General features: G+C 39.4%; 2 protein-coding genes across 3 annotated transcripts; both read right to left on the bottom strand.

Annotated features, from left to right (window-relative positions):
- Positions 1 to 663: 663 nt before the first annotated feature.
- LOC104575117 (cytochrome P450 2J2) lies at positions 664 to 13,721 on the bottom strand. Of its 2 annotated transcripts, none has more exons than XM_088525593.1 (9): positions 13,551 to 13,721; positions 12,026 to 12,188; positions 9,879 to 10,028; positions 8,725 to 8,885; positions 6,194 to 6,370; positions 4,772 to 4,937; positions 2,417 to 2,604; positions 1,592 to 1,733; positions 664 to 891 (listed from the first exon to the last, which is right to left on the bottom strand). In XM_088525593.1, exons 1-9 carry the CDS (start codon positions 13,719 to 13,721, stop codon positions 713 to 715), a joined length of 1,497 nt encoding a protein of 498 aa, XP_088381719.1. In that variant the 3' UTR covers positions 664 to 712. The 2 variants fall into 2 exon arrangements, with proteins under 2 accessions (XP_088381719.1, XP_010220744.2); XM_010222442.2 differs by having other exon boundaries at positions 4,772 to 4,913.
- Positions 13,722 to 19,414: 5,693 nt separating this feature from the next.
- LOC104575114 (cytochrome P450 2J6) lies at positions 19,415 to 27,055 on the bottom strand. Its single transcript, XM_010222440.2, has 9 exons — positions 26,885 to 27,055; positions 25,057 to 25,219; positions 24,147 to 24,296; positions 23,102 to 23,262; positions 22,131 to 22,307; positions 21,542 to 21,683; positions 20,323 to 20,510; positions 19,886 to 20,027; positions 19,415 to 19,593 (listed from the first exon to the last, which is right to left on the bottom strand). The coding sequence occupies exons 1-9, from the start codon at positions 27,053 to 27,055 to the stop codon at positions 19,415 to 19,417; spliced, it is 1,473 nt and encodes a 490-aa protein (XP_010220742.2).
- Positions 27,056 to 27,497: the final 442 nt, after the last annotated feature.

The following is a 27,497-nucleotide window of genomic DNA, read 5'->3' as shown; positions in this document are numbered from 1 at the left end:
TTGATCTGTTAGAAATGTCTTTTTAAAAAGTAACTTGGCAGTATTTCAAAACATTAAAAATATCTTCCCTAAAATAAATCCTCCATAATAGATCTTCAGCATGCAACCTTTCTCAATCCTGCTCCCACCAAATATCCCCTGGCAGATTTAAAGATGCCTTACAAATATTCAGCCGGATCAAATCTCATAACTCAGAGTGACCTGTAAATGAGTAATAAATAAAAACAGCTGATAATTTTTCTGTCATATCTTTTATTAGTGACCACAAACAAAAAACTGATTGAATTGTTATGAGTCATGACAGGCAGAATTTTGCAGAAAAGTTTTTCAGAACTCCACTGCTTTTGACAACAGGATCACTCAGAGCTAATGAATTCATTTTTGAAGTCTGCCAGCCAATTTCATGAACATCTGCTCACCAGATGGTTCTAACTCTGCCAGACCAGCCAGCAACCAAACGGTGCCTTCACAGCTACGAGCAGTGGTGAGCTGCAGAGCAGAAGAGCAATTACAAGAAGAGACCACCTTCCAGAGTGGGCAACAAGGTCTGAACAGAATTATCTGATGTAGATAATGGTGCCTTTTGGAGCAGTCCAGGGATAGACAGAAAATACTATCTGAGACAGAAAAAAAAAAAGACTTTATGGATTCAAGATGATATTTATAAAATTAAATAGTATTGCTTTATAGATGGCCCACATCACACTGCATCCTAGCGCGGGATGGCACAAAGCCTGTATGGGTGGGGCTGCAGGGTGCCCCCCAAAATGGGCTCTGTGTTGATCGTTGTCACTCCCTCGGGGAGCTGCAAGGTGAAAGCCCGCAGCAGGTTGGCAAAGAAAATGAAGAGCTCAGTCCTGGCTAGGTGCTCCCCCAAACACACACGGTGCCCTGCAGAAGGGACAAGCGGAAGACAGTGAGTACCCAGGAATTTTCTATTTGCACAGATCACCTTGATCTCAAAAGGAATCTTCACTCATGCCCACCACAAAGCAAAGGTGCTTTTGCCGAGCCTGGAATTTCTTCTGAACATAATCCAATCAGTGACACAAAACCTTCTACCTTAAAACCCTATTTGCCACCATAGATAAATGCGCCTCTTCTGCTTTGAGTTTCACTTCAATTACCTCAAAAACCTCATCTTTATCTGATTGAGAACTTTAAAGCAATTAATTCAATCATGTAAATGAAGGATAAGGACACGTTCTTCCTGAAAGATGTCACGCTCCAGTTACATATGCATGAAGCATCAGCACAGCTGCTTTCAAATGCCTTCCAAATGTATGCGCCTGGGATTGAAACATATGCCCCAAATCAATAACTGTAATCATTAGCAGAGAATTTCCTTCCAGAAATAGGACAAGTCAGATGTATACATTATTCACTGTATGTCTGCTTTTTCATGCTATTATTCGCTTAGAAGAACAGATGTTTACTGTTGGACTGGGAAATACTGCGGAAAATTGTGTTGATTTTATCACTGTTTTCCACAAAGAAGGTTTAAAATAAACAACCAGTAGGTTTTTAATAGACATCTTAATTTTACTGTCCCAACACAAAGCATTAACTTTTGTGCTGTCAGCCCATTTACCTATTGAGAATGGTAAAAAGGCTTCTGGGCTCACAAAGTTTCCATCCTTATCCAAGAAATGACCAGGGTTGAACTGTCGAGGCGTTTCCCACTGCTCTGGATCATACAAAGAAGAAGCAATATTTGCGAGAACAGTGGTACCCTGAAAGAAAAGAAAAATAAAACAAAACACTCAATTGGTTCTGGCTGTCAATCATCTTCTGGCAGCCAGAAACGTAAAGGTGAGACCAGGGCTGGTCCCTGTTCTTTTTTAGTGTCTGGTGTGTTGTATGGCAATAGCAGTAGGAAGAGAGGACTTGACAGGAGCATGAAGTCTTTTTAATTCCAATGTCAGGCCTGACACCAGAAATGGCCTTGTGAACAGAAACTAAGGGCATGACTGCAAACTCACCTGCACTTCTAACATTAGAAGTTTCTGTAATCTAGTCTCAACAGAAGCTGAAACCCTTCATGCTTATCCCTAGACAAATCTTCTACAGGCTTCCTACAGGCTTCCTGGAGACAGATATCCAGTCGGAAATCTTTCATCATGCCTCATGCAAAATCAATCACAGGATCCTCCAGTGCCAGTCTCTAAGGTTTTATTCTCATTTTTTGTAGAAACACTGCTAAAATTGCCTCTTTTGAACAGTGACATCTTTCACTGCTAATAACCCTCTCCCAAGAGCTGTATCAGCCACCTCAGCTTGGCAGATTGTTTCTTGTCCTCCTCCCCATTCAGCTTCTGACACAGAGGTGCCCAAACCAGCACAAACGTATTTGAGTCTGCCCCCCGCTGTACTGACGCAGCAAAGGTCAGTAATGACTGAGAAAGCATTTCAGTACCTTTCTGAGGGGAAAGCCCAGCAACGTTGTGTTCCTCACACACACTCTGGGCATGCCAACCGAGATGATGTTGCTGAAGCGCTGAATCTCATGAACCACAGCGTTTGTATAGGGCAGTCTTCTGCGATCCTCATAGCAGATTAACTGGGAAGGTCCTAAAACAGCATCCAGCTCCTTCTGCACTTTCTCTATAGAAAAATATTCACCATTTCAGGTGGAAAAATATATGCAAAATATAGATGAAAAATTACTGTCAAAATACAAATAATTTTTATAAAGAAAACAAAGGCAATGTGGTGTTCCAACAACTTAAGCACTTGGGAGCTCTACTTCTTGGTCTTGAATTATTTGCTTTAGTTTAAGGCAGGACATCTGTTGCTTAGAATTGTAAACATCATTAAGCATTGTCCTGTTAATAGTCAAATGCAACAATTAATGCATTTATCTTTGTCTTTTCTTTAGGCAGGCTGCCTTTGGACACCTAGAGCCAGTTAGAACCACCTGGCGCATAATTATGTGGAATTTAAGCCAGATGAACTTGACTCTTAAAAATCTAATTCCTATTAAAAAGAAATGGATCTCATGCAGGACATCTGTTATGTGAAGTCATGCCAACCAGAACAATGCCCAAATTCCTCCTTTAAAAAACTGATCTGACTCTTGACATCTGACTTTTCATCAAGAATAGAGTATTTTAAATTACTTACGGAATAGAGGTGTTGGAAGCATTAATTGAAGTATATAGATATATATATTTTGTAAACCTCAACGCATGCAGCACACACACAGTAAAAATGTCCTAATTTTTCTAACAAATGATACAATCTTTCTCCAAGCTAGGGGCCCTTTAAAGCCCTTTAAGTTGCAGCAAAGTCTTCCTATTGCTCATTCCACAGTGGTCAGGGTTTGTGCTCATTCACATGAAACCTGGCTAGTGATTGCTAGTGGGCCCTTCCCAAACCCAGGTTAAATATCTGTTTTGAGGGCCTGGCTTAAGAACCTTATAGAATTTAAAATACATGTCCATATTTTTTCTATTTTTAGATAAAGTTTTTTGAACAACTAGCTTGCAAGATCAAGGACATAACTACGTGGGGATCCAATATAGCCAGAAGTGAATGGTCTCTGCAAAAGTCTAAAGACACATCTCTGTTCCAGCTGTATCAGAGGCACAACCCAATTCCATGATCAGGCAACAGATTTAAATAACCAATAGGTGGAGTTTTTCAATACGGAACTTAATGGACTAGTGCAGCATTGTCACTGGTGTCACACAGGCAAAACTACAAATGGATTCCATAAGCAAAAATCAATGAGGGGACAGATCTGCTGGTACCTGGTACTGGTACCTGTTCATAATGAGATTCAGGGTGTGATGTGTGGCTCGAGAAGCTAGGAATGGATCATTTTGCACACACCCTGCTTTCCTAAATACATGCAAGGCATTATAAATAAAGCTATGTAGGCGAGTCAGAACTTTCATAACCTTAATTACAACAGGTGCTAATACACATGCAATAACACAAGACTAAGCAGACCTTCTTGTTTGACAGCTATCTGTTGAGCAAATTTTCTCTTACCATCACATCCTTCCTCCAATTACAATCCTGCTCTCCTCTGGGTGTTTGCAGATATTCTGCTATCTAACAACAGGATTTCGGTTACCCTGCACATGAGAAAATTCTCTCTTTGATTTTATTTAGTATTTTCAGAAAGCAACTGATGCTTGTTTAAAAGTTAAATTTGAAAATAATCTACTTAAATATACACAGACACTGATACACAGATAAGTCATTAAATTTTCCTCCCAAATAGAATCTAACACATCTAACACATCACAGAGTCACTAACTGATTAAATGGGAACCTTTAAACCTCAAGATCGTAAGTAGACCAATGGCCAAAAATAAGAAGGCATCAATCAGCCCTTAGATGTTGCTGTCTAATACAGAATGAAACTCAGTTTCTCCAAATATCACCACCACCATTACAAGGCTAAACCTCTAGTTTCCCAAACATAGTTCCCAGTCTGTATCAACCATCTTACCACAATCCCTCATTTTCCCCCACGAAGGCCTCAGCCCTCACATGCTCAGTCAGCCCCAGCCCCCATTACACACCCCTACTCCCAGCAGCAGCTCTGAGAGCTGCCTGATGTCTGTGCCTATTGCAGAGATTTATACAGAGCATCTGAAGCTACTCCTATGTCCAGCACAGATCCACCACTACAGAGTTCTGTGTGCCACTAACCACATACCAGAGTCTAGAAATAATCCCCAATCCATGAAAATGTTACCACTAGGCAGTTACAAGTGCAACAGAGGTACTTGTGATTTGCTTACCCTCTTCCTCTCACCTTGAATGTCTGGATTCACCACCATATAGAGCAGTCCCCAGTTCAAAGTAGTACTGCTTGTCTCTGATCCACCCAAGAAAAGGTCATTTATAGAATAAACCATGTTGTCATCATCATATGTAGACATGGGTTCATCTTTGGACTGCAAGTGATAGGAAGCAGCAGAGGTTTAAACGTAAAATTTAGCATAACCTGAATGTGATGTTATTATTGGTTTCAAAATGCAGTGGGTTCTGCCTATAGCATGAAGCACAGACACAGACACAGGACACATACACAGACACAGGAATACTAAAAACTAAAGATGATTATCAATAAAAAATGCTACCCTTGCACAGATGGACAAGGAATATTTACTCTCCCTTTAATAATGAAGTTGAATCATGTGTTCACCACAGAGAAGGGTTGTTGGCTTAATAATGAAAATAGTGGTACATTTGGAATGTTTCATGAATTAAGTGTTCTTCCGAAGATGTGCACCTGCAAGTCATTCTTCATGCCTCAAAGTCGTATTTCTATCACTTAGCTGTTCTGCCAGGCAATACAGTGAACAGATAATGAACACTGAGCTGCAAGAACAGTTTTTAATCTGTGATCTTCAGATTCCTGATGCACTACAAGGCCATGATGACTCACAGCTGGTCTGGGGAACAATATTGTTATTATGATGCTTTCAGTTTAAAGTGTGAGGATATTTTTGCTGTGATGAAACCATCCATTGCTTAAATGTAGGGATCTTGAATGTCAAAAAAAAAACAAAATCCCTTTGAAATTTAGGGATCTTCTGCCAATGGAGCAATCATAGGGTGGGAAGAACAATGTTTTTTCTTATTGTAATATCTAGTCTTTTTATGCAGTTCTTGCTACTACATGCTTTTTTTCCTTTTAATAACCAAACTTGGATAATTTTCTTCTAGCAGAGTTAGAGAGGAGCTGGTTGAAAGAATTTCTGGACCACTGATGTCCACGTTCCATTAAACTTCGAATAGCAGTTAGAGATTTCAGAAGACTGCAGAAGACCTCAACTGTTAATCCCGAGCCAGTATCAAAAACCTTAAAGGAAAAGGTAAATAAAGAACTAGAAGGCAGTTAGACTGACGTCAATGCTGAGTGAAACAGCATAGCAACAGATATGGAATTTAATTAATAAAGAATTACTAGATAGAAATACAAGAGTGCTATTTATCATTATATACAAAACTGATCTTGCCAAAGAGACCTGATTTGATTCTTCGAGAGAATTATCAGCTTGGACAATAATGAAATCTTACATTGGCAACACACCCTGGCAACCCTGTGGTATTTGCTTTTTTTCTCCCTCACAAAACAGTACTGTAATAAGAAATCAAGTACTAGCTGCTTTAATCATCCATTTGACCATATACCTCAATAAACAGATGACCAGGCAGAACAAATACTTACTTTTTCAATATGAGCTAGGTAAAAGTCAATGAAATCTTGTGGCTCCTCTGGTATCCCTCTCTCCTTATGCCTTCTGATCTCCCTCCTTGTAAAAGAGCTGAGGATCTCATAGCTGGCCAAGGCCTTCTCATGAGGACCAGGGAGATGGCAGATCAGCCGGGGAAAAAGTTCGTACAGCTGTGAGTGACATACAAGAGGTACCATGAAATCTCTATCACTAGAGAAAACATTGGAGATCAAATAGAGACAGAAGTTGATGTCCTTGTTAGCACGTGTTTTGGTATGACATAGCAAAATATCCTGACAGGGCGTGCTAATGTTTTGGAGCTGTGAAACATCAAAGTATGTAATATTTAGATACATGGTAGTAAAATTCAGTTACACAGGCTTTCAGCTCCACAATTCAAATTAAAATGATTAACATGACTGTATTCACTGCATTTAACAAGTGAGCTCCTGCCCTCAAGTGGCGAATACTGGAAAAAGAGCAAGAAAGGCCACTGTAAACTGTCCTCACTGGAAAAAAGCAATTGATAAATTGCACAAAGAGGGCTGACTCCCAGAGGCTGGTTTAGACCTCAGTGATTCCCCAAAAGAGTCACTAACAACCCAGCACTCAGGAATCCTCATTAACACTTGAAATACCTGCTGTCTGCCTGAAACCTGGAAAGGCTGAAACAGCTACCTGACCTTCTTAAATGCTGTCTTCCAGAAAAAGTGACACCATCAGATATGTCAACAAATTGTCAATAAATTTTCTCACCATGCATCCCGTCTTCTGCTATTAATGAAATAATTAAATAAAATCTATCTCAAGACAAAGCCTTGAAAAACCCTAGTAAGTTCCTTTCAGCCTGATTTGTCCCAACTGACTGTTCACTCTCTGATGGCCAGTTCCTTATTCTCTCTACATATTTTGTGCTCTTTTCATTACACCATGGAAAGCACTGTATCAGGTTTTCACTTGAGACTGCCCTGAATTAGATACATGATACTTCTGTCTTTTTTGAAAATCAGTTTTCTTCAGACAGACCATTATCCATTAATTAGCCAATTATCAATTAATTATCAAGTAATCCTTGGTACATACATGTTGCACTTCATATGATTTTTGTTTAGGTACATTGCTGGTATTTTTCTTTCCTTTAAAACATGCTCAGAAGTATTACAAACAACTGTGGTCTGAATGATTACGAATGGTTGCCTGAATTATGTGCATTCCCACCCTTAAATATATGCATTTTCTGCCTATTCTGGCATCCTAATTGCAAGTGGAATTTAACTGCCAAAGTTGAAGAGGGGAACTGAGACCATCCACCTTCCTGGCTATCTGTCCTGAAACTTCGATTTCTGGAGGGGCCCAGGGGGGTTTCCTCTTTCAGCACCCAACAGTGTGGGAGCCTGTTATAACCCCGGGATGTGGACACAGCCAGGCCCACATTTGGATAACACTGAGAAACACCCTTGCATCTAGGGAGTGGTAAAATTGTTCTCCTCATTCTGAGATGGTTTGAATGCACTGTTCTCATTTCACAGAAGAACATCTTATTCAGCTGAGTAGAGCAAAGCCAGGATGGGAAGGAGAGAGGGAAAGGAGGTATATATTCTATCCCAAAAGCAGGTTTCATCTGCCACCACCACGTACAATTCCTAGGTCCAAAGACAGCAAAAAGAAATTTGATCTTAGCTCAGTGAAAATAATGCTTCCTGGAAAGTTGGGGGATCTCTGCATTCCAGGGACTGCAATACATTTTGCATTAAAAAGTTGCCAAACAAGATGTATGAACAAGATTAGAAACTGGGACCAGGACCAGGACTCCTTGACAGCTATTCAAGCCACTACCCTGCTGTGCAATGCAAGCTTCTTCTCTTGTCAGATGCTTGACTCTCAGAAAAGCATTGATGATTCCTAATGCCAAGGCTACAGCGGTCATGGCTGGAATTAGTATCTCCTTTCTGCTGCTGCCTGCCTCAAAGGCTGCTCCTCACACACACAGGACGAGAATTTCTTTGAGAAGTCTTAAGTCCCTGTTTACTCTCGAAGAGTTAGCAATAGGTAGGTGCAGGCACAACACTGATGAACCAATCTTCTCTCTGAAAAGAAGACTTCTCTCTTTTTTTCCATGTATGAAAACTTGTATCTAAACTTAGGACTGTGGATCACACTTTTAGACGTAATGTTTGGTATTTAAGAATCATGATGCCCAAGGCAGGCATCTGTTGCAGCAGATTGAGCAACTGAGTAACAAACATGGCCCAGAATGAGTCCATAGTCTGTGCCTTGCTGCAAAGATAATCGAGGTGCATTGAAATACAGGACAAGGGACATTAATGACCAAGGTCACTAGGTAGGCACATTAGGGGCCCACTTTGAGATAGTGCCATGCTCAGGAAAGCTGTATGGGACATGACTCACCAATTCTAAAATTGTTTTGCCTAACAGCCACTTCTTGCATCAGCATTTCTCACTTTCTATTCTGTTTGAAACAACAACAACAACAACAACAAAAAAAACCAGGTTATTTACTTACATGATGAAAAAAGCTGCCTCCAAATCTGAATATACATTCTGTAGCTCTAATCAGCTCATGGAAGGTTTCATCCTCACTGGAGAAGCGATGGCCAAAAACGACAGCACAAATTACATTGGAGACTGAATGAAAGAGCGGGAAAGAAGGATCCAAAGGCTTCTCTGCAACCGTAATAATAAACAGTCACTCTTAATGTATCCTATTCTGCTTTAGTGAAGTGAAGTGATATTACAAGTTACCCAAAGCGCTTTACATATACAAGCATCGCATTTCCCAGAGATGAAGCAAGCTTCCTAGAAAACTGTAGTATCAAACAGATTCTTCACAATGATGGTGTAATCTTATAACCCCAGCAATGAGTGGCACTCTAAAGAACTAGGAGACATGTAAAATATATTGTATTTTGATAGAGCACATTTAGAGTTAAGAGAAAAAAAAAAAACACCCTGGTAATATACCCATATCTTCAGGCACCAGCACTTTATACGAGCTAGAAACGTGTCTTGTGGCAAAGACGGCAGAGAGCACCCTGGGCTGCACAGTCAGCGGGCCGAGGGAGATGGTCCTCCTGCTCTGCGCAGCGCTACTGAGGCTGGTCTGGAGTTCTGGGAGCAGCTCCCACCAGGACAGCGAGACACGGACTCACTTTGCCGGGGCGAGTCCAACAACGGGCACGGACTGGAAATCTGACATACAAGATAGGCTGAGAGAGCTGAGATTGTTTAGCCTGAATCTTCTTCAGCCTGAAGCCTGAATTAGCTTGAATTTTCCTAGCCTGAATTTTCTTGTAAGGGGCTCAGGGGGGACCTCATTAATGTGTATAAATATCTGATGGGAGGGTGTAAAGAATACAGTTCCTATCCAACCTTAACCATTCTGTGATCCTATGACATAAATAATATATAAGGTCAGCTCCAGTTTTACTTCCCTACTGTAATAGTTTTATAAATAATTTTGAGCAATAATAGGCTCCCACTGGGTTTGAAAACACAGAAGGGGGTTCATTTTCAGTCCATCCCACATAGATACTTCAATACTCTGTATACTCTGTTATTGAACAGAAGCTGCCCTTGATTTCAGAGCAGGAGGCTCTGAAAATTGTACACTAACAATATCAGATTAATAATAGAAAAGCATCTATATTTTGCAGTTACCTTTCGTATTCGCAAAGAACTCTACCAGGTAGTGGGCCTCCTCCTGAACTCGACGCTCAAGGTCTCTCTTGCCCAGACCCAAGTTGCATAGAGCCCTCAGTGCAAACCTCCTTTGCTGCTTCCAGGTGTGACCGGTTGCCAGCATAATCCCTGAGGCAGTTCAGTAAAGAGTTCTTTATTGTGGTAATACTTATTATAGACACAGATTATGTTAAAAGGTTTAATAAAGCATAGATTACTATCAAATTTTGTATTGCCTGTGAACACAAAACCACAGAGGAATAAACAAGAGGGGCTGCAAATATAGGGCAAGGCAGAAGGGGACAAACTGAACTGTGCAAAATAAGCCTAGCATGACTAAGCAAGATCCGGGACAACTACATAATCAAAAAGTTCAAGAGTTGCTTCTCTAGATGCTCTCTGACATGCTCATCTCATGCTCTTCGCCACATTTGCAGCACACCTGACCGGGATAACGATTTTTGCAAAGGGAGGAAGGGGAAAGGGTTATTCTGACTGTCCATAGTGCAGGACAGTTTGGTGCTTGGGCTTCATAACAGGTATCTTCATGGGGAAAAAACATCATATATTAATGGGATCTTGCATGTAGTGTAAGAAGGACATAAGGCCGTAAAGCTTTCAAGTATCAGGGTTTGATGGAGCCAGACCCCTCTCCCTTCAGCACCACCAGATTCTACCTTGGGTTGAAGCAGCATTGTATGACAGCACAGAGTACTACATGGGAAACAGATCCTTGCATCCAGGGCCAAATTTCAAGCTATATCGGGACAATTCCATCCAAGTCCAGATCCCATCCCCTCATAAACCATCAACAGGGAATACAATGAAGCTGTGACGTGCCTGTGAAGGCTCAAGGGATGCCCATGAATAAGGATTCATGCAAGCGCACGGAGAAGCACTGCCTGCGAGGGGTACAGGAGCCTAGGCTGGGTGTGTCTCTATCCTCAGTTCCAGAGCTCAGGCAGTTTGTAAATATTCCCAGGCTTTACAACAACCTGATAGCAATAACATGCAAAATTGTTGTGTATCTACCTTTTCATTTTCTGAATGGCTTTCATTAATACAGCTAGCTACGGCGCTCCCTTACCCCAAGGAACATTTCCACTCCTAAATATCAGAGGATTGCTGCAAGTGGAGATGTACAGGTTTGGCAGGAAATGTTGCACAAGGCGAACTCCAGTGTAGGTGTTACAATTACTTCAGATAGCATCACAAGCAGAATCCTATCCTGACATATACCGAGTATAAGCTTTTTGTGTGTGTGTGCAAAAGAGCGAAAATGCAGACCAGTGAGGTAGTTGTGATCTTCATAAATAGCAGGAAACAGTGAAAAAAGTTAGAAGAGCCAGAACTGAGTTCTCCACCCATAAGTCTTGATCAAGGTAGAAGATATCAGAAAAACATATTTCTTGTGTTGCCACAGCAAGTACAACTGCGGAAATCACATGGTAAAACAAGCAATTAGTGAGCAGTTCTCAGCAGCTGTAAAATGCTCTTAGGGGTACATGTAAATCTTTGAACATGAAATTTCGTAGTTCGAAAATATTCTCTCTGCTTAGCAAATTCACTTAGTCTAAAAATCATCCAGGCTAACTACAGTCCTAAGTTGTCTGAGACAATGTAGGAAATAAGAGAATCAGGAGCTTGGGAATTTCCACTACGAGTGGGGAGTATGAAAGCAGCAGAAAGGTTAAAGCAGAAGTGTATTAAACTTTAAGACATAACTTGTCAGACTAAGCAAGTTGCTTAAGGCTGGGAAAGGAATAGGAAGAAGTTCCTACCACCAAGCTTGGTCTTAATTGTGGTAGGAGACAGTGAGTTCAGGGCAAGTTGTCGTTGTTTCTTCCTCTACTTCTCTGCAGGACAAGCTGCCACTGCCTCATACCATCACTTCTGAGTCTGCTCCAGTGCCTATTTCACACAAAGCTTTATGGATCTTTCTTCTTTACTGGTCATTTCCTCCAGTTACTGTCAAAGACTATTTCATCTCTCCCTGCTTTGCAGTTCATCTAGCAGTCATTTCTCATAGGCAAATCCTGCCACTACAGTATTTTTAAGAGTGCTTATAAGCTGTAGAATTGCCAAGACAAAGTTTTTGTGCAATATTTATGGAAGGCAAATCTCACCTTTTCCTTTGGCCATTGCTTTGAAGAAAGGAGACACCGGTCTGCCAGAAACATCTTCAGGGTGCATAGTCATACCATCCTTCACTGCCTGAAACCCATTCAGTATGACGACTGGGACCCGGCCAAACCATAAAGTGAACACGTTGCCATGAATTTTTGCCAGCTACAGATGGGAGAAAAGCCAAAAAAGCACAGAAGAAATCTCGCATACCTCAAACACTGGATGAACCTGTTTCTACACTGATTATGGGACCAGTCTAACCTTGGAGTCATGCTTCCCACATTTTTCATTAGATTACAGTTATCTGTGAGATGCTGTGAATATCTTTTCCTGTGTTCAATGTTGAAACAACTTTATATTCCAGCATTTCACAGCTGTAAACCTTTGCCATTAAGGCAATAAACATCAGGTAGGTTTTATTACTATACACAAGCCCAGGCTCAGTTCATAACACCACCTTCATTTCTCTTTCCAGACCCATATCATGTGTTCCAGTAAATCTTCTATGCAAAAGACCTTCCCTTGAATTTGTTTCAAGAACATTTCTATCATTTGTACTACTAGACGGACAAAGGAAGAGAGTAAAAATCAGAGAAATGACCAAATATCACTTCCTTCAGAAACGGTGTTATTTAACTTCTAAATACCCTCCTCACTTGCCTTCCTCAGTATTAGCATATTTTGTAAAATACTGGCAACAGCACAACTACCTGGTAAAAACTGGACCAGTCACATTTCTCTCTCTCTCTCTCACACACACACACACACACACACACACACACACACACACACACTGCATATTTAAAACTGGAACTTGACATTTTCTTTCACAATGTAGTTTTACTTTCCGTCCAAATCTGCGGCCTGGTCCCCAAAACTGGTGAGCCTTGTCCGAATGGCAGGGACAGCAGCCACTGTGAAGTTATCTAAAGAGAATTATGAAAGCAGTGGGACAGGCAACAGAATCAGATAGAGATGGCCTTGCATGTAGAAATACTCCTCAAAAGACAAGTAATGAAAGACTCGTGGTTTTTTTTAATTCTGTCAGAACAGCAAGCATATACAATATACAGCATACCTTAAATACCTGTTTCCTGATCAAATGAGAAAGTGCTCACGTTCTGAAAATCAAAAATTCATGCTGTTTGTCTTTCAAATTGTAGCCCTCTCCCTCTCTACAAATCTGATACATTATCTGTAAAAGTATTTAATTCTAACAAGTATTACTTTTCACACACATTTGTCAAATTCATTTTTACAAGTTGATGAGCTTAGCATCAGATTGATTTTTGCACATTCAATATTTTCAATACAAGTTTCCTTAGCTTGGAAAACTACTTTATCCTGCAAGCAGTTTCTCATATTTTGTCATCCAAATCAGCAGTTTCAAAACAAACTGAGTGCAGTTTCACAGTGGTCAGTTGACAGTTATTGGGAGAGGATGTTTTCACACAGTAAACAACAAGAGAAATGGGAAATTACAAGGCTGTTAATCATTCAATGAAGAGACCTGAAAATAAATACCTTCATGAGGAGATCACGATTCAACTGAAAGTTCATCTGCAGGAAAGTTCCAAGAATTGGGAGAGGGACGGGTCCTGGAGGAAATTTTCTCCGGGCTCGTTGCAATTTTAAAAACTGCATAATCAGAAGAAATACAACCAAACCTAAAAGAACTTGACTTATGGTCAGCATTTTAACTGCTGCTTTTATCGGCTTGTCTTTATTGAATACAGTCTGTGCAGACTGGCCACTTAACCAGGTTGTTCATGAGTTTAAAATTCATGCAACTATTTATTCCCGCCCTCATCCCTCCCTCCTCAATAACAACCACTCCTTTTCCATCCTACTTATTATATTTTCATGCTGAAGCATATTTAATAGATGTATACCCTTCTATTCTCACTTAGATTGTATTTATCAAATACAAATCACTGGATTTGTAGGACTGGAATCTTTATATTCCAGATTTCCTAGGCAAGGTAGGTATACACAACCACGTGCAAATCTTCCAGCTAGCTTTCTGAAACAGTTGTAGATGTGTGCGCTCCTATAAATTCTTCATGAATGCTTTTAGAAAAGCAATAGCCATATCTACAAATTAAGCATGCAATTATAAGTTAATAGTAAATCTTGGACTTTTAAAAATGTTTGGTATATATTTCATTTATACTTATATCCAGCAGAGTCATTGATTAAAGGCAGTGGCAAGTGTGATAAAAGCTAAAAGCCCACATTTGTCATAAAATGCATATGAGTGTCAAACGCTCAATATACACTACAAAACTTTTTAAGCTTTCAAATTTAAATCAAAACGTAAGTATATTAATATTTAATCTACTTTTTTCTAACTTGTTTGCAATAACTAACTTTTCTGAGAACTTCGCTTGTCTCTATCATTTTTCCACTTTCAATTCCAACATAAAAGTGGATGCTGTAAAGGATATTTTGACCAATTTTCAGAAAGCTTGCCAGGTGAATAAAATATATACACAGCAAGCAGGGAAATACATAAAGAACAAGTGCAGGGAAAAGCCATTAGGAATCCTGAGCTATGCCAAAAGCAAAGCACCTTCATCAAGTTTGAAAACCAGTCAGAACATGAATGTGCCCTGCCTGAAAACTCAATAATAAATGCAGGATGTAGCAAAGTGCTTTGTCAAGCCTCAACACATGCAAAAAGTATAAATATATTAGCAGGGGAGTTTACATGCCTTTAATCAGAACACAAACCCACACAAGGATTCTGGGGATGAAACATCGATAGCAGCAATAGTTTTGTTTTACAGCTCCCGACGGAAACACTATGCGTAAATGCTTCTCTCTGAAAGGAAAATACTAATAAAACCAATCAATTTTCATCCATCTTCTGAAAACCTGCGGAAAAGGCTTTTACATCAGCCTCCTTCTTTCAACTGCTCCCGTCTTTGGGGCAAAACTTGGTCATGAGATCTGTGGCACCAGATCCATGAGGAACAGCCTGGAGAGCACCACACCATGATTTCTAGTGAAATCAATTAGCTTCCAATCATGCCAGTTTGTTACTACTGAAACATCATTTATTAAGCTTATTAACTGAGAAAGGGCTATTTCTGCTCTTCTCCAAACATTCTGGTTGTTTACAGAGTAAGCAAAATTAATCTGAATAAGCCTCACAGCTTATTTTTCAAGGCGTTCAATTCTAATGTAGCTGCCCCTATCCTTCACAAGGAAAATAGGATGTAAGGGGCTCAGGACACATGTGGCCTCCATTCTTCCCTCTTCTCAGGTGCAAAAGACAGGACAGGTAAAGCTCTGAGCTGCTCCAGGGTTACCTACAGCAGCCAAGTCTCACCAGCTCCTCAGCATGGCACCTTGCCATCTCCCAGCCACATCCAGACCATGCAGACTCACTAAAAGACAAAGCCTGGATTAGGCAAAAGCCTTCAGACCGACCTTGGGGCAAAGCCTCCCAAGGCTGCCTCACCTGCAGCGCTGGCTTTAAAACATGGCTTTAAACCCCATTTTCCTGGTGATGTTTTCTTGCAGGAGGTAGATATTCCGTCTTTTTCAGACTTTGAGGCCCTCCATGAGGCTGAGGCTCTCCATGGCTCCAGGCATGTCCTCTTTCTCCAATCTAAAATGGAGGCTTGTAGCTGACGGCAGGGAGGGAGGAGCGGTCAGGAAAAATAAAAGGGCAGGCAACCTAGGCAGCGGAATGCAGGTCAGCATGCAGAGCTGCAGCAGTTCTGAAGGAAGGAGTGAGCACGAGATGGCACTGCCCAGCTCGTCTCCCCTTTGTTGTGCGGCCATGGCAGGGAGCGGCTCTGTTAAACACTGTGCACAGCCCTCCCTGGGAGGCTGCTGACAGCATTGCAAAAGCGGTTACACATGGAGCATGCCACCCACCTTCCCCTCGGGTCGTCTCCCAGGCTCCGGCACAGATGCTTTTTACTTTTGTTTTTTGGCAGCTTGCTCTGCCACAGCTGCCCTGCCACCCTCTGCTTCGTCCACCCAAGATGGCGGCTCCTGGCTCCTAAAATGGCTTCCTTGCATCCTGCCCTTCTGTGGGGAGGTGCAAGCTGGGACAGCCGCCCACACCATGGTAGCCAGTACGCTTGGGTTTTGCCGTCTTGTAGCAGATATTATAGATGTTGATAGATGTTAAAGAATTTAGTAGATATAACTTATGCATGGTTTTATAAAAATATTTCAAAAATATGTTAATATATCCTTTTATATTGCTAGAGCAGGCCAAAAAAATGTTTTAAATTATGGCAACCAGCTTTGATCAATATCAATCACAGAATCACAGAAGGGTTGAGGGTGGAAGAGATTCTTGGAGATCATCTGTTCCAACCACCCTCCTCAAGCAGGGTCCCCTAGAGCACTTGCCCAGGGCTGTGTCCAGGCAGCTTTCGAGTATCTCCGAAGATGGAGACTCCACAGAGCCCCTGGCAACCCACTCTAGCACTGTCATCCTCACAGTAAATAAGTTTTTCCTTATGTTCAGACAGAATTTCCTGTGTTTCAGTTTGTGCCCATTGCCTCTCATTGCTGAGCACCACTGAAAAGAGTCTGGCTCCATCCTCTTTGCACCTTCCCCTCAGATATTTATACACACTGATGAGATCTCCTCAAGCCTTCTCTTCTCCAGGCTGAGCAGTCCCAGTTTGTGTAGCCTTTCCTCATGTGAGAGATGCCTCGCACCTTAATGATCTTAATAGCCCTTATCTGGGGAGACATGGAGCTCCCTGCACCTTCCGCACATGGAAATGAAGCAGCTGCAATTCATATTGCTGTTATCTTATTATCTTAATGCATATAAAGTAAAGCTGCTGTGGAACTAACTACAGCTACTCTATATGCAGTTTAAGAAACTGCATAGAACAGAGCAAGAAAAAAGACTGCATATGCATATTTTGAGTTGTTAGAATCTCTTTGTTCTGTGTCCTTCTACAAACAGTACCATCTCCTGAAGGCAGAAAGAAGCCGCCTGCGTGATTCTTGTAGTAACTTCAGTTGGCTGCTGTCCTTCAGCAGGCACCCAAAAACACAGCCAGGAGAGAATGCTCCAAGGCAAACAAGATTATCATTTAGAATATTTTGTTCTTTAATTTGCTCTTGACCCTCAGAAAAGGCAAATGTGAGTGGAAATAGTGACATTTTAGCTTTTTTTTTTTCCCTCTCCTTCCTGAAGTGTGACCAGAGCTTCCTTTAGAGCTACAAAACATGCTCTGCATTGCAAGCATGTTCAGAGTGGAATTTCACACTTAGAAATGTTTGCATTTAATCTGTACGTGTAATTTTCCCTTTGGAGTATGAACAGACACTTACCACAGATGACTACAGTGTAACAATATGCAATTCTTGTATTAGGTGACACTGTAAGGACTACATTCCAGTTTACTTTGGAATATTTTGCAATTGTTGGAGATCCTTAAGGCTCAAATATTCAAGGCAAAATTAGAAGAATCTGAAAAGAAAAATAAAATAATTAATTCTTAAATTAAACAATAATTTTTCTAGAGACTGGGCTCAAAACTATGTTTTTAATCAACTTTTATTATCCCATCTAAGACAATGAGAGCTACCTTACTCCCTCTGCCATGAAACTGAATAGCATCTGGTGGAAGAGTAGTCAAGGGAGCGTGTGGCACTCAAGGACAAAAACAAGTAGCAGGAAAACTAGGATAGAGCAGACAATGTGGAAGGTTGCAAGGATCGTACAGACTGTAGAGATAACAGAACACTTGGGAGAGGTGAGCCAAAGTTGTGGGAGAAAGAGGAGGTTCTGGAGCAAACCAAGCTATTGCAGAGGTGAGGACAGAAGCATTAGCTGACCTTTGATAGATGCAAAACTGGTGCCAGCAGTGGTATCTGCCAGCTATACTTCAGGATTAAGTAATATTAACAATGATGCTAAAGGCAAGGATCTGCTGCTGTTACTGACTCTCTTCTTGATGTGCATCTGGACACATATGAGGTACCCTCTTGCCTACGTGGAGTTACTGAGCAGGGAACTTTTGCAGTTCCAGCATGGAGAGACTTCACACGAGTCTTCCAGCTCTGTGGATATGCTGCCATGAAGCCCACAGTTGAGAGGAGTGTTGCACCAACTCATCAAAGTAAACCTGCAGGGGAAAATACTAGCAACACAGGTTACATTTTGCATAAAGATTAGTGATTTCACACATCTTTACCTGTTAAACTGGGGTTCTTTAGATCTAAAGAGGTGCTGAAACAAATAGAGATTATAACGACTTTAATCCCATAGAAAGGTTAATCAGTGTATACAAATAACCCTTCGGATGTAGGCATACAGTATGCACTTTTTATCTCATACAGGAAAAAAACTATTCCCAATGCTGGCAAGAAATTGCTTGTTAAATGTTTGTAACAGAACTATGAAAAGTGAATAGCCACATTTGCAGGTATTTAGTGACCATGCTTATAAGGGGCTTCAAGAAGTCCTTAACAGTGCCAAATTGCTTATTGCTGGTGATTCGCTAATCTACACTGACTGATGTCAAATCAGCTAACTCTGAGAAAGATTTGATTAAGCACCTGAAAATAATAAAGTAAACTGAATAAATTATTGGAAGATTTGGGACAAACACCACCAGATAGGCCATCTGTCTGTCATGAAAAAAAACACATTATCGTGTTGCTGTTAACCACTGGGATCATAACAGGAACAATTAATCATCACTTTCTGTCCCCTTGCTGCTGTCATTTCTCTTGCAGTACACACCTCCTTCCCTGTCTTATGAAAGGTTCTCCACACCTTACCTGATGAAGACACCACTATATTTTCATCCCAAAGACTGAAATACCACCTATTTTAGCGGGTGAAACCTGAACTGTCTTGTCAGGAGGCAATGATAGAGTTGCACAGCAAGCTTGCATAAAGCTAAACTTGACTACTCTAAGGAAATGGACTTACTCAGATCTCTGCTTCAGTTTACAGTTCCTTTTATTTTTGGTACATGTATCTCCCCAAATGCAACTATAACTTATGAAAAAGAATGTACCAGTTTTTAATCCAGAGATTTCTAATGTATAGCCTTTGCTTTAAATTCTTTCTGTTTTAATCTCATTTCCAGTTAGCAATAATCAAACAATAATTAAGCAATAATTCCAGTTCAAATTGTTGCCTTTATGCTTTTATTTATTATGCTTTAGGAGAATTTTACCAGGACTTTCCAAGCAGAAAACAAGAATGAAAGATTAACTCTTCCTAGGTACAGGTCTTCAGAATGCAACTGTTTGAAAAGTATCTATCAGGGAAGAGACCAATATAAATGTTGTCCTAAGGAAAGGAAAAATCATAAGATATGCAAAATGAATTCACATGCATAAACATTCTTGCAGCACAAGTACTCCCTGAATCTGCGGGGCACCGTTGCCTACCGAGGAATGGCACGGAGCTGGTATGGAGGTGGCTTCATTGTGCCCCCAAAAACAAATTTTGTGTTGACTTCTTTCACTCCTTCTGGCAGGATGAACCTGAAGGCTTGTAACAAGGTGGAGATGATAATAAAGAGCTCCATCCTTGCCAGAAGCTCCCCCATGCATACTCGGTGTCCTGTAAAAATACAGAAAAGGGCAATCAGTTCAAGTTTTACATCTTTATATTTCACTTTCTAACTTCAGAAACACTATCTATTCTCAGTCAGCTAAGGATCTTTTGTTTACTTTCTGCAGACTTTGTCTTTTCCCCCCATAATTAACTTAATTTGTCATTTAATGATTCAGATCTTTAAAACAGTGGAATGTGACTATATACCTTTTTATAGATGCTTCCCCATCTATGCTGAGGAATGAATGAATCTTAAGTTACTTAGATTACTATCACATGAAATAAATTGTGCAATTACCTATTGAGAAGGGTAAGAAAGCTTCTCTGTTTACAAAATTTCCATCTTCATCCAGAAAGTGGCCTGGATTGAACTGTTGAGGTGTCTCCCATTTTTCGGGATCAGACAGAACAGAGTCAATATTGGCTACAATTGGAGTGTTCTGCAAAAAAGGAGCAGCTACGTCAATTCAGTCTTACAGTTCATATTCATCACATAAGCACATACTGCCAGAGAAACAGGCAATTTAAAGATTTAATTAAAGTCTCATCTTGCAAAATGACAACAAGGTTTAAAACATTTCATAAGAAGTTTAAGCTTTTGAGAATGTTATGATTTCTTCATTTTCTTTATTATTTGCTACCAATAAATTCAATAAAATAAGTGTCTAGGGCTTTACCTTTAAAACTTTTTGAAGTTTTAGAAATAAGACATTCAAATATAAAGCATCTTTGTACCTTTGGAATATGAAATCCCAGCAGCTCTGTGTCTTTCACACTCATTCTGGGAAGGGCAATTAATACAATATTACTGTATCGCTGGATCTCATGAATTACAGCATTTGTATAGGGTACCTTCTTTCTGTCTTCATAACATATTATATGGGAGGGACCCAGAACAGTGTCCAGCTCCTTCTGGACTTTCTCTAAGGAGAAATATTCATTTTTAAATATACAGTAGACAATCTATGAGCTCTGTATTCATACATTTATCCTATTACTTTTGATAATAACAACACCGTACAAAATGAAATTTTTGTTTTATAAAAATAAGAATCCCTTCAAATTTCAATACAGTTGACATAGATAAAATTTGCCATTGAATTTGTTTAAACATTGCATATCCAAGCAGATTTTAAAAGTAATAGTAGGAGACAAAGTCCTGTTATAAGAACAAGGTCCTTGGGCTCTTATTTCATACGCTGCTTTGGTTAATCTATAAAAAGGCTTTTATTTATTTATTTATTTATTTATGAAGCTTCTGGGAGCAAACCATAAAATAAAATATTAATCATGTACTAGGAGATCCTTTCTCCTTACTACTCCTACCACTCTCTTCTTGCCAGTCTTCTTGTGCATATGGTCCCCAGCTCACCTAAGACTCTCAAATGTGAAACCTTTGAAGTGATTTACATACCTTTTAATCTTTTGTTATCCAACATGCTCAGTTCTTCCTTTCCACTTATTTTTACCCTGCCAACTTATATATATCTTTTTTTCTGTAAATATCATTATTAAAAGCACACAGCTTCAACTACTCATCTCAGTCTTTCTTTTATATCTGTGTATATATATACATACATATAGTTATGTATGTATGAGATTTTAAGTTAATGTGTGTTTATTCTATGAAACACCTGCATTGACAGCAGCATTGACCTGCAAAGAAGCTGGAGCACATCAAAGAGAAGCAGTCATGGATCAAAGAGGATGGTCTATACTTTGACTAGTCACATAAAGACTCCGTTTTGTGCTCAGCAGAAGTCTAAACAGTATTATCAGTGTCACCTAAAATGATTAAGCTTCATGTTAAGAAAGATATATATCAAAAATATGATTCAATTCATCTGATTCATTAGTTACTAATTTCTGCCTCTGCTGTTCTTTGAACAAGCTCTACTAATATTTTAGCCTTTATGTTTTCTAAAAAGTAGCAGAATTGTTTAGGCACACTCACCTTGAATCTCTGGATAAACTACCATATAAAGAAATGCCCAACGCAAAGTGGTAGCTGTAGTTTCTGTACCTGCCAGAAAGAGGTCAAAAACAGTCTGAGTCAAGTTTGCTTCATCATATGTTGCATCAGCGTCTCCTTTAGTCTGCAGATATGAATGAAAAACATGAGATTAAGGCACAAAAAGAAGTGCATCACAAGAATATATACTGATTAAAACAGTAGAAAGAACTAGAAAATTAAGCTTTTTGAATAATATAACATCCTTATACACATTTTGTTCTTCAGCAGTGACAAAGCTAGTGAGCTTTTCTCCTTTCCTTTCTTGCTGTGAGTCCCAACATAATAGTCATTCCTACTTGTATCTTATCATATGCAGATCTGATACTGTCAATCCGCTAACATTATTATTTCTATTCCTGCCATAAAATCATTTCAAATTTTCTTTTTTAAATATCCAACTGTAAGCTTTTCTAGGGACAGATTGTATATTCCTTTTTTTTGGTTTTAGATACTATCATAATCATAGTGGCACTTAAAATCCCTAGTTGCTCAATGCAGCCAAAGATAAGTTGAAAGCAGAGATACTCACTTTGGCTATCTCATCCAAATAGAAATCAACAAAATCTCGATTTTCATCTGTTTTTCTATTTTCCTTGTGTCTTTCAATCTCTTTTGTTACTAAAGCATTCAGAAAACTTATGGCAGACTGGGTCTTCCTGCATGATCCTAGGAAAAGTGTTGCAAACCGGGGAAACATTTCATATACCTATAGAAGAGAGATTTAAGAGATGCTGTGCATTACTGAGATTAGCCAACTAAATCTGAATCCTAACATAGGCCTGTGGGTAGTGGAAAAATGAATGAAAGACTCTGATTACTACATCTTCACCCAGTGATCCATTAAAACCTTTCTTAATCCCATTTTTTTCCCAAAGCAGAATTTCCCTTAGTTTTATGCTACAGGTTTTCCAATATAATGTAAAAAGGATAAGTGAGATTGTGTATTAGGTTATAACTCCATGGTCCTCCTATTTAAATGGCAGCTAAAGTACAAATGTACATCTTCCCACAAAGGTATTCAGATTCCTTATTTGTTTCTTTTTTTGTCCCACTGCAAAATTTTACATACAGTTATCTGTCCACTCTCTAGGAAAATAAGTTAGAACAGGCAATTATTAAATGATTTTATGTCTCTATGGAAGCACTGTAGACAGTAGGATAGAGTTAAACACTAGACTATAATGCTTTGGTTGGCTGTAGACACACCATTAATATAGTTGTGAAGAACAAGCTCTACAAATATCTACTGAGAGTAATTCAGAAATAATTGATCCTTCATTTGCCTTGATTAGATGATAGCTTAACGATTATTTCACCTGCATCTTCTGAGAGAAAAATTAAAAGCATTTTGATCTTTTTACCAAAAGTATCAAATTAATCCTCAAATTCTGTAGGACCAGAATGCATTGGTATCTATTCTTGTTATAAAACCATCTAGAAAGTTGCCTTTTTCATTGTCTCTCTATATAAAAGACAGATACAAATAATAATTTTCCTTACAAAAAAAGAGATGCTGTTCGCAAATGCTGCTATATCATCAGTGGCTTCAACCAAGTGGTGAAAGTTTTCATCTTCTATAGAGAAGCGATGTCCAAAAACCATAGCACAAATCACATTACAGACAACATGAACAAGAGGCACAGTGGGATCCAGAGGTTTTGCTGTAAACACAATGAATAGCACTAATTGTTCCTGCTTGTCCCCCTGAACAGAAAGATAACATTTTATCAAATACTTGCTGCTTGGAAAATTGCAATTTACCAGGAAAAAAAAAAAAAGTAAAATTTAACTTTGGATACCTAAAAAAAAAAAAAAGACATTCAGAAGAGTGGAGACTGCTCATAGGAACAAAAATAGCAAAAGTAACAAAACCACTCAGACACTGTGACAAAAACACACAGATTTTATAACATCTTGGATCAATAGATCTCATGTTTGTGTATTCTGGATAGAAAAATGGTGATCTGAGACAGTGTATGAATGAACAACTGAATTTAAAAGGGACCTCCTATACCTGAAAAATTGAGAGTAGCTATAAACCTACTCTTCAGCAGTGCAAACTGCCTCTAATTAAAGAGGTTGCCACAAGCCTCATGAGGTCAATTTTTCCCACAGCTATTGACAGAGCAGAGCCATGGGATTGCAGAGCCTTGGCCAAGGCTTTTTATATTTTGTGCCTTGTTTTTCTTTTCTATAGAGGAATATGAGGTGTTAGTGTTTGCTGTTATCCAGATTCTGTGACCAGAAGTAATGTAGAACTGGCTAAGCGCTAACACTAACAGACAGGGAGCCTGGAGTCTCTGTTCTAAATTCATACACTCAGGATTCACACATAGCACTTGTGCAAGGAAGTGTCTCACACAGATCACAAAATACAGGCTCTTGACACTCAGCTCCACAGGTCCTTTTTTAACTCATTTTAAGTAACAAAATAATTTCAAAAGCTAAAGGTCACCCACTCCTAAGCTAAATCAGTCAGCACTGCTACACTCATTGCACAGATGGACTTGCAGAGGAAGTACAAGGATTATTAAAAAGCACATACCATCTGTTTTCTGGAAGTATTCCACCAGGTGACGGACCTCCTCTTGTAGTTGGTGCTCCTGACTCCTTTTCCCTACTCCCAGTTTCCTCATTGTTATGATTCCAAAGCGCCTCTGTTGCTTCCAGAGATGACCATTAGAGAACATAACACCTAGGATTATAATGAATCTATTATATGACACATTAATATTTACTAAATGCAAAATGACATATACAGAAAGAATTGTATCTTCATATAATGTCCCATTTTTGAAATATATTTTTCCCATTTTCCTCACTAGTTTCTGAGAGGTAAAATTATATGAATTGAAGCCAACTTCAGAAATCAGTTGAGCGGGTGTAAGTCCAGGGGCTGAAAAGCTCTGATCAGTGTTAGATACTCACTAGAAGTTTTGCTTGTTTTCCAAACTTACTTGCTAAGCTATATTAGGCATATTCCATTTTTCTATCATGATGTTGCTATTTTTGCTTAATTTGACATTTAAAAATGACTGAAACCTAAGGAAGATATAGATGTTCCTGTTTTGGAAGGTTAGGCAAAGAAAGTTCAGTGTTCAAGAAAATACAGGTGGGTGCTATGGTGCAGTCCCTCCTATATATGACCAATGTATCCATAGCAGCAACATATCCATATCCACTTATATATATATATATATAATGCAGTCCTGTAATATTCATCTTTCCCCTCCTTTCTAGTCATTTAGCTCCTGTACAGGAACTCTTACAATAGCTATGCTCTGCCATTACTGTTCAGATAGTACTCACCTAAAAGAGGTGTTTCATGAACTCACCAAACATACATATATATATAAATGTGTGTATATACATATTTACACTGCAAATTATGCATCTTGAGGTTCTAAATCATTTTCCAAAAACAGGCATAGATCACATAATTACCAGATAATTACCATTTCCTCCAGTCAACATCCTAAAGACCAGGTTTGTTGGCCTTCCAGCCACCTCTTCAGGATGGGCAGTCATACCCTCCTTCACCGCCTGGAAGCCTTGCAGGACAATGACAGGAAGGTCTGAAAGCCATAATGTGAAAATGTTGCCATGACTTTTGGCCATCTGCAGAACAGAGTAGCACCACAAAAACATGGGTGAGAACCTGCACATTTAAATCAAACATAGAGAACATTTTTTTTTTCCTTAGCAGATGCCCCAGGAATGCCTGACCTTGAAAAGAGAGTATGAAACCTATTTCTTAATATATCTCAAAGCCAGATTTCTATTTAAAAAGAGCAGGATTATTAAAGCGCAGGATGTTCCTAAAATTCCCTATATCAAATACAGCCAACATCTATATTGTTATTTATTGCATGTCTTACAAACATATAAGATGTCATCTGCAGCAAGTATGAATTGTAAAAAGACAGTGTTAGTACCTGACTTTTACATGAACCATCTATGTGTTCCCCTTTGTGGGGAAAGGGCAGGAAAAACCTCTAAATAGGTGGGTAAAGGAGGATTCTCCCTCTCCTTTCTAACTGAGTGATAGCTTTGTCTCCATTACACAGTGCATGCAGCCACTGCTAAGGCAGGTGGGCAGAATGGCCCTTTCCCTGGCTGCACAATCAGGAGCTGGAATAGTAAAAGCAAGAGAGTACAAGACTGAGGGATGTGCAAGGGTGTAGGGCAAAGTAGCAAGTCCGTGGGGCAGTCTGTTGGGAAAGGGGAAGAGTGGGGAGCTGTCACAACGTCCTAAGGACTGCAGGACCAGAGGAGTACAAAATTTTGCTGCCTGTGAACAAACAAGAGGGAGCAAATACAAATGTTGAGCAAAAATTTGTCGAGGGCTTGCAGATTTGGTATCTATCTAAGGTAGAATTTCACTTTCAGAGAAATGAATTCATGGTCATTGAATCTTGGAATAAGCAATACTTCTCTTCAAGTTTGGGAGATCAAAAGTAAAAGAAATCACAACAGATACTGTGCATGATTGTGTGTGGTGAGTCACATTAGCTCACTTTGCAATATGCAAGTCAGGAGAAGAGAATTGACAGAACAGGGAAGAACCAGAGGAAAAAGCAGGCTGAGATTGAGGAAGGAAAGTGAGATGCTATTTCTCACAGATTTAAATGTTTAATACCTAATATATATTTTAAGCATATAAAACATTAGGATAACATTTCTAGAAGTGCTCTGTTTACAAGAGCACTTTACAAGGACATAGAAAAGAGTTTATTTCCAGTTCAGGCCCATAATTGAATTAGTTCAGCTACTTAAAAGCTCAGCCAAGCTCAGCAAACTGACATGTCTCTTGAAAATCTGCTCAAATCATGTGTCATCAACAATTTTTTAAAGTGTCTTTTGAAAATATGTTCAGTAAGCATAAAAATATTATTTCTATACCAAAAGCACACATGCATTCACCACTATTTCTTGGGAAATCTAGAAGCTGACAATATGACAACAGTCAAAAAGCAAACATTTGAAATTCTCCACAATACAAAAGTCTCTCTTTTAAAATATATCTTTTTCCTATTCATAAAACAAAAGTACTAGCATCAGTATTATTTTATTTATGTGTACCTAAGGTTCCATTGACACATTTTATAATAAGTTGGCAAGTTTCAGACCAATAGGTTATTTCATGATCCCTATCAATTCTCATGCTCACACAATACAGAATAAATCCTTTCCTAGCATTCAGAAGACTGTGTTATCAAATTTGTATTCATTCTTCAGTCAACTTATGAGTCCATATAATACATACTGTCTGAGAATACATACTTTTCTAAGGAGCTCATGATGAATTCTGAAGTTCATCTGCAGCAGATTTCCGAAGAAAGGATATGGAATTGGACCAGGAGGAAGTCTTCTTCGTAGCCATTGCAGTTTCAAAAACTGCAGAAAGGCCAGGGACACAACAAAAAGTATGAGTGTCACACTTGCTGCTAACATTTTACTTCTGATGGATTCAGGAGACTACTTTGTGTCTGAAGAACTTCTGTTTGCGTAGAGGACAAATCCAGTTTATCTTACTTTGCTGGTACCTCCCAAAAAGAAAAAAAAAAAAAAAAAAGTTGTTTGAGCTTCTGTGTCACTCAGCCCTTTCCTTTGCATCACTTCCTTACGCTTTCTGATCCCAAAGAATGAAGCGTCAGCACTTATTTTTAAGCATATATGACATTAACCTATTACATTGCAGCTACAAATCTGGCAGGTGTGGCCTTTGAGGGGAGACAAAATGGAGGTTAATTATATGTCTCTATGTCCAGTGACCAAAATCCCTGCCCACGGTGCTGGCTTCATGAGGAGCCTCTTGCAAGAAGAGAGAAATCTGGAAAACTTTCCTGAGGGTTGGTTACATGCCTAAGCACTGCAGGCTGAGTGAAAAGTTGAC

Source organism: Tinamus guttatus, unplaced genomic scaffold (assembly GCF_059628265.1).
Source record: "Tinamus guttatus ecotype Peru unplaced genomic scaffold, ASM5962826v1 Tinamus_guttatus_pri_ptg000227l, whole genome shotgun sequence".
Classification (NCBI taxonomy): Eukaryota; Metazoa; Chordata; class Aves; order Tinamiformes; family Tinamidae; genus Tinamus; species Tinamus guttatus.
This window is presented reverse-complemented; position numbering and strand designations above follow the sequence as displayed.

Bases quoted from the DNA above. Each gene is read 5' to 3' on its own strand.
- LOC104575117 (XM_088525593.1), bottom strand. From the start codon at position 13,721: ATGCTGACCATAAGTCAAGTTCTTTTAGGTTTGGTTGTATTTCTTCTG. The intron at 8,886-9,878 runs GTAACTGCAAAA...TTACGGTTGCAG, and splicing joins GTTCTTTGCGAATACGAAAG to AGAAGCCTTTGGATCCTTCT. The intron at 6,371-8,724 runs GTAAGTAAATAA...TGTCACTCACAG, and splicing joins GAGGCAGCTTTTTTCATCAT to CTGTACGAACTTTTTCCCCG.
- LOC104575114 (XM_010222440.2), bottom strand. From the start codon at position 27,055: ATGTTAGCAGCAAGTGTGACACTCATACTTTTTGTTGTGTCCCTGGCC. The intron at 21,684-22,130 runs GTGAGTATCTCT...TCATATCTGCAG, and splicing joins ATTTGGATGAGATAGCCAAA to ACTAAAGGAGACGCTGATGC. The intron at 20,511-21,541 runs GTGAGTGTGCCT...ATTTCTCCTTAG, and splicing joins AGTTTATCCAGAGATTCAAG to AGAAAGTCCAGAAGGAGCTG.